At 48.2% G+C, this 7,487-nt stretch overlaps 1 protein-coding gene across 1 annotated transcript in view; it reads right to left on the bottom strand.

Moving 5' to 3' along the window:
- Positions 1–410: 410 nt before the first annotated feature.
- The window catches only part of SARM1 (sterile alpha and TIR motif containing 1), an 18,811-nt gene continuing 11,734 nt past the window's right edge, over positions 411–7,487 (bottom strand). The window contains exons 6-9 of the mRNA XM_070735509.1: positions 4,939–5,041; positions 2,789–2,978; positions 2,527–2,648; positions 411–771 (exon numbers count right to left, since the gene is read on the bottom strand). Of these exons, the coding sequence (XP_070591610.1) occupies positions 642–771; positions 2,527–2,648; positions 2,789–2,978; positions 4,939–5,041 (545 nt within the window). The 3' untranslated portion in view covers positions 411–641. The remainder of the gene's footprint in view (positions 772–2,526; positions 2,649–2,788; positions 2,979–4,938; positions 5,042–7,487) is intronic.

A 7,487-nucleotide genomic window follows, 5' to 3' on the forward strand; every position in this document is an offset into this window, starting at 1 on the left:
GGGTCCTGAGCAGGGGGGAGCCCTTGACAAGGGGTGGGGGCAAGGCAGCACTGGGGGGGCACAGACTGGCAGGGGGGAGGGCAGGGCCAGGACCGGGAAGTGGGCTCCCAAAGGGCTTTTCCCCAAAGGCAGCTGGGTTTTCTTGGGGGGTTTTCCCTTTAAAAACTCTTTGCTTCTAATCTAAGAAACTGAAGGAGAGAAGGAAGGAAGGAAGGAAGGAAGGAAGGAAGGAAGGAAGGAAGGAAGGAAGGAGAAAAAAATACCAAGAAAGTCCAGTTGTTTCTTGGGGGGCCAAAGGACCTGGAGAGTGGTGACTCCCCCCAGAAGGAGGGGCCCATCCTCACAAGCTTCCCAAGGCAGCCAATGCCTGGATGATTCTCCCTCGGAGGGGGGGCCAGATCCCCCCCTGCCCCAAAGTCCCCTGCGGAGATCCAGTATTGAGGGCCGAATCCACTGTGGGGCCGGAGGAAGCAGATGTGCCTTCTGGCCCCAGACGGACCTCGTGGAAGGCCTTGGGGGGCCCCTTTGCTGGCTCCGGCCTCTGCCCCCAAGGGCTCACGGGGGAGGGAGCCATGCAAGATCTGATCCCGGGGAAGAGGAAGGCAGGCCACACCCCGACCCTGTCCGTCCGTCCGTCCGTCCTAGCTCTGCTCCAGAGGGCCCCCACACTCCAGGCTGTGCTCCGACCCGGCGGAGGAGTCCTGGGAGGGGCGTCCCTGCAGGAACCGGATCAGCTTCTCGATGGTGGCCTCCTGGTACTCGTGGGACCACCTGCAGGGGAGGGGGAGGAGAAGCTCAGGTGAGGAGCCCTGCTGAATGGGGCCAAAGCCCATGGAGACCTGCGTTCTGTCTCACCCAGTGGCCCCCCAATTGTCCATGGGGATCTTGAGCAGAAGGAGAAGGCAAGACCCTCCCTTTCCCTTGACCCCCAACAAATGGGACCCAAGGGGACCCTGCCCGCCTCAACCCACATAGAGGTGGCACTTGGACCTCCCTTTCAATCGCCACCTATGATACACTTGGCATCCCTGAATCTGTCTCGTCCTGCCTTGAAGCTCTCCAGGCTGACAGCTGTCACGGCCTCTTCTGGAAGTGAATCCCATCAACCCTCAAGGACCCTCTGGGGGAAGAAATATTTCCCTTAATTTGTCCTCACTTTCTGACCTCTGAGCGTTAGGGAGGTCCTTCCTTTGGTTTGATTGTTTTGGTAATTAAACCAAATGCCATCAATCTCACTGGACCCTTTCCATGGCCATTCTTCGCTTCCGGAGCTAATGGCGACATGTCACCTCCAAACGGCTGCTGGTCGGGGGACTGGCCACCAACAGGGCTTTTGCCATCACCCTCTGGTGCGCCAGGCAGCTCCCCCTCCTCACTGACCCTCCAGGTCGGCTTTGGCCCAGAGTTGGAGCCCCAGGCTGCCACGGTTCAGCTGCTCCAAGGAAAGTGACCGTTGTGCTCCGCATGCAGCCCCACCCCAACCCCTTTCAAAGTTACAACGACTGTGAAAAATGCGGCCATTTCCCACACTTTTGCAGCCTCCAAAACTCAGCCACTTGGTAACTGACTTGTGTTGATGATGGTTGTCGCATGATCCCCTTCTGTGACCACCTCTCAGGATTCACTTAGTGACCATGTTGCTAACTTAGAACTGGCGGTGATTCCCTTAGAAACACAGAAGGAGACGGACGGCACAAAAAGGCCTCCTGGTCCACCTCGTCTGCCCTTCTACTATTTCCTGTGTTTTGTCTTAGGATGGATCTAGGTTTATCCCAGGCATGTTTACATTCAGTGCCTGTGGATTGACCAACCAAGTCTGCTGGAAGTTTGTTCCAAGCATCTACTACTCTTTCAGTCAAATCATATTTTCTCACATTACTTCTAATCTTTCCCCCAACTGACCTCAGATTATGCCCCCCTGTTCTTGTGTTCACTTTCCTATTAAAAACACTTCCCTCCTGGACCTCATTTAACCTTTTCATGTATTTCAATGCTTCCTTCTGTCCTCCAGACTAGACAGACGGAGTCCATGAAGTCTTTCCTGATACGTTTTATGCTTAAGACCTTCCACCATTCTTGTAGCCCGTCTTTGGACCCCTTTAATTTGATCCATATCTTTTTGTAGGTGAGGTCTCCAGAACTGGACACAGTGTTATTCCTGATGTGGTCTCGCCAGCACTCTATACAGCGGGATCATAATCTCCCTCTTCCTGCTTGTTATACCTCTAGTTATGCAGCCAAGCATCCTACTTGCTTTCCCTACCGCCTGACTGCACTGTCCACCCATTTTGATACGGTCAGAAATCACGACCCCCTCAATCCTTCTCTTCTGAAGTATTTGCTAACACAGAACTGCCAATCCAAGACTCGGATGGAGGATTCGTTAACGGCTGTCTCTCTTAGCAACAGAAATTTTGGGGTCCACCGAAACTTTGGGGTCTCCCTTGCTGGTGGGGGGGGCTGTGTGGCTCTTCTCGGGGTCCCTGGCCTGCCCCCTTCCCCCGCCTTCGCCCCCCCCACACTCACTTGATCCCATTGAATTTCAGGATGGCCCTCATGTCCTCGGGTAGCTCCTCCGGGTCAGGCCAGTCAAAGTGGTCGGTCACTGGGATGACGTTCTTCCGGCAGGTCAGGGCAGTGGCTATCTCCTGCAAGGGCAGCCGCCTCCTCAAGCACCTCCTGGATGCCCCCAGCCCCCCCCAAGAACCCCCCACACACACCCCTTCTAGCCTCCCGAGCCCCCTCCTCGCTGTGCCCCCCCACCCTGCCCCCCTCCCCTCCGGCCCACCTTGTGCACCCAGTCTTTGCAGGCCAGGTCCCCCATGCAGCGGTCCAGGGCCTGGGCGGAGAGGACCAGCACGAAATTCCGGGCGCTCATCACACTCTGGGTCAGTTTGTCCTCAAACTTCCCGGCCTCCAGTTTCTCCACGTCAAGGAAGACGCTGAACCCGTGCAGCTGCAGATGGACCTTCAGGAGGCTGCGGGGGGCGAGGGGGGGAGGTTTCAGGGAGGAGACCCCCCACTCTGCTTTCCCCCCGGTAATCCCTGGTCCTCTTTGAGCTGGGGGGAATTTCTTGCAGGCGTTTAATATGAGAGTTGGAAGGGACCCTTGAAGGTCATCCAGTCCAGCCCCCTGCTCAAGTAGGAGACCCCAGACCCAGCGATGGCGAACCTTTCTCTGCTCAAAAGACAAACACCAGGCCCACACCCCCACAATGCGCTGCCTTCCTTCCCCCTGCACAGGCCTTCCTGGAGCTTGGGGAGGTGAGAAACAGCCAGGTGGGCCGGCGGGAAGATTGTTTCCGAACTCCCAATACGCTTGCTGGGTCCATGTTTCACCGCCCACAGATTTCTTGAAGCCCGGAGCAGGCAAAAGCAGTGTCCCTCCTCTCTGAGAGGCCAAAGACCAGCTGCCCGGGCTCACGTGGGCGCTGGAGCTGACACAGGTCAAGGCCTCACCTGCTCTCAGATGCAGCTCCAGGTGCCACACGTTCGCCATCACGGCCCTAGACCATTTTAGATAAACATTTGCCCAATCTTTTCTTAAAAGCACCCACAACTTCTGGTGGCAAGCAGTTCCACTGGTTAATTGTCCTCCCCGTCAGGAAATTCCGCTGCAGTTCCAGGTTGCTTCTCGTCCTGCCTTGGTCCCTTGGAGAAAAGACCGACACCCCCCTCCTCTTCTCTGTGATAGACCCAGAAATATGGGAATGCTCCTCTCCTGTAGCCCCCCACCCCCCACCGCCCCCAGCCCCCCAACTCCTGCGTCTGTTCTTCCTCTATTTCAGCCTCCAGCCCTTCATCATCTGGGCTGCTCTTCTCTGGGGTCTTTCCAGAGTGGCCACCTCAAATGCTACATTTAATTAATTACATGTTGGAATAATTAATTACATGTTGTGAGCCACCCCGAGTCCCCAGAGAAATCAAATTAATCCATCAATCAATCTACAAACCAAAACCGGATGACAAATTCATGACGTAGCCCTGAGGATGTTACATAGTTTGGTAATGAAACGTCTGCAAGAAAGCCACCCAGCTCAGGGACCACCAAGCCGGCCCCCCATTTCAACCCTGAGCTACCAATGCCCCCCTTTATTAGATCCAGCCCCACCACCTTCTTTAGGGGGCTTCATAAAGACGGTGGATCGGAATTTACACACTGAGGGCCAGAAGCCTCCTAAGACCCAACTGGTCCCTTCAGGGGGGGGGCTGCTTTGTGTTTATTTCGATGAGGGATAAAAGCTTCCAGGAAGGGGGGAAATGACCCTGGACCCCCCCCTGAACAACTGCTGCAGCCATTCGTTCGTTCGTTCGTTCGTTCGATTTATAGGCTGCCCGTCTCCAAGTGGACACAAGGCGGATTACAAGGATGAAAAAACCACAATAATAAAAATACACAATACTGAAAATGCAATTATAAAAATACAACACAAAACCCCAGTAATAAGCATTCATTCTTCATACATTCCTAGCTAGTATAACGGGTCCTTAGATGCTCCTCCCTGGCCAGCGAGTGTACGGGGAGATTGTGGATGGAAGGCGGGAGAGTATTTTAATCACGTAGGTTTTTTAGATTATCCATTTGAATTCACTGGATTTAGGGGTATATTGTTTCCTACGTGTTGTAAGCCGCTCCAAGTCTTCGGAGAGGGGCAGCATAATAATAATAATAGTAATAATAATAATAATAATAATAATAATAATAATAATTTATTAGATTTGTATGCCGCCCCTCTCCGAAGATTCCAAAGATGTAAATCCAATCAATCAATCACACTCGACAGCCCACGTTGCTTGGAATCTCCAGCTCCTCCCTGGGGTGCCCCACCCACCCGGCCCCTGGGAGACGTTTCAAGCTGGGGGCCGCCCTCGCCTTCCAGAGTGGCATGGCCAGTGGGGCTGGGGGTCCCAGCCCAGGTAGCCCCCCCTCCCCAATACCTGGCCAGCTGAGACCCTGTGCGGCGTCGGTAGCTGATGAAGACGTCGGTCCCCTCCAAGGGGGGCTTCCGGCTGCTGCAGGGCAGGGGAGAGTGCAGCATCTCTGGGGGGAGGAAGGGAAGGAGGAGGGAGAACTGGATAGAATTCTTTTTTAAAAATATATTTTTACTGAATTTAAAAAGTAAACAAAACACAAAACAACAATAACATTAAACTTTAAATAAATCTGTACAGACATAACAGATGCGAGCGAAGAGAAAAGCAAAACCCCAAACCCCAAACGTGAACAAAACCTGCACTTGGCTTTTTCCATCCCCTCCTCAAGCAGCATTTCCATCGCAGACGTGTGCACTTCACCTTATTTTTGTTCACATGTCGCTTTGCATATTTACACACTTGCGTACTTTTCTACACGCTCGGATCCTATTCTTCTGGAGTCTCTTTCTGCACCGTTTCTTTCCTTTCATCCTTCCTTCTTTTAACCCATGATCAAAGTTCTCCCATATTTCATAGTAGCCTGAGTCCTTCTAGTTTCTTGGCAGCACATCCATCATCTCTGCACAATCCATCACCTGTTTAATGACCCTATGATAGAATTCTCTCTTGGCCGACTATGGTTGAACCCACGGGGGATTTGTCTTGGGTGGGAGAAGCAGCAGAAACAGCTGGATCGGGCCCTTCTGACCTCTCCAGAAAGGCAGGCTGGGTTAGCCACACACAAACACACACCAGCCACATCTCCCCCCAAAGGCCAAGGCCAGGGAGGGGCATCTATGGAGCTTCTCCGTCAACCAGGCCATGGGTCTCCCCAAGATGTTTCTCCAAGAAGCAACTGGACATTCTGGGGGGTTTCTTGGAAGATGTTTTGCTTCTCATCCAACAGCAACAGCACTTAAGGCTTTTACAGCCCTTAGGGGTTTGCAGAGAACCAGCCTCCTGCCCCCAACAATCTGGGGCCTCATTTGACCCACCTCGGAAGGACGGAAGGCTGGTAGATGGAGGGATACATGCATAGGATAGATAGATAGATAGATAGATAGAGAGAGAGAGAGAGAGAGAGAGAGAGAGAGAGAGAGAGATAGATAGATTAGATAGATAGATAGATAGATAGAGATAGATAGAGATAGATAGATAGATAGATTAGATAGATAGATAGATAGATAGAGATAGATAGATAGATAGATAGATTAGATAGATAGATAGATAGATAGATAGAGATAGATAGAGATAGATAGATAGATAGATTAGATAGATAGATAGATAGATAGATAGATAGAGATAGATAGATAGATAGATAGATTAGATAGATAGATAGATAGATAGATAGAGATAGATAGAGATAGATAGATAGATAGATTAGATAGATAGATAGATAGATAGATAGATAGAGATAGATAGATAGATAGATAGATAGATTAGATAGATAGATAGAGATAGATAGATAGATAGATAGATAGATTAGATAGATAGATAGATAGATAGATAGAGATAGATAGAGATAGATAGATAGAGATAGATAGATAGATAGATAGATAGATAGATTAGATAGATAGATAGATAGATAGAGATAGATAGAGATAGATAGATAGATAGATTAGATAGATAGATAGATAGATAGAGATAGATAGATAGATAGATAGATAGATAGAGATAGATAGATAGATAGATAGATAGATAGATTAGATAGATAGATAGATAGATAGAGATAGATAGAGATAGATAGATAGATAGATTAGATAGATAGATAGATAGATAGAGATAGATAGATAGATAGATAGATAGATTAGATAGATAGATAGATAGATAGATAGATAGATAGATAGAGATAGATAGATAGATAGATAGATAGAGATAGATAGATAGAGAGATAGATAGAGATAGATAGATAGAGATAGATAGATAGAGATAGATAGATAGATAGATAGATAGATAGATAGATAGAGATAGATAGATAGAGATAGATAGATAGATAGATAGAGATAGATAGATAGAGAGATAGATAGAGATAGATAGATAGAGATAGATAGATAGAGATAGATAGATAGAGATAGATAGATAGATAGATAGATAGATTAGATAGATAGATAGATAGATAGATAGAGATAGATAGAGATAGATAGATAGATTAGATAGATAGATAGATAGATAGAGATAGATAGATAGATAGAGATAGATAGATAGATAGATAGATAGATTAGATAGATAGATAGATAGATAGAGATAGATAGAGATAGATAGATAGATAGATTAGATAGATAGATAGATAGAGATAGATAGATAGATAGATAGATAGATAGATAGATAGATAGATTAGATAGATAGATAGATAGATAGAGATAGATAGATAGATAGATAGATTAGATAGATAGATAGATAGAGATAGATAGATAGAGAGATAGATAGAGATAGATAGATAGAGATAGAGAGATAGAGAGATAGATGACAGATAGATAGATAGAGATAGATAGAGATAGATAGATAGATAGATGACAGATAGATAGAGAGAGAGATAGATAGATAGAGATAGATAGATAGATAGATAGATAGAG

This window comes from Erythrolamprus reginae, chromosome 1 (genome assembly GCF_031021105.1).
Source record: "Erythrolamprus reginae isolate rEryReg1 chromosome 1, rEryReg1.hap1, whole genome shotgun sequence".
Lineage (NCBI taxonomy): Eukaryota > Metazoa > Chordata > Lepidosauria > Squamata > Dipsadidae > Erythrolamprus > Erythrolamprus reginae.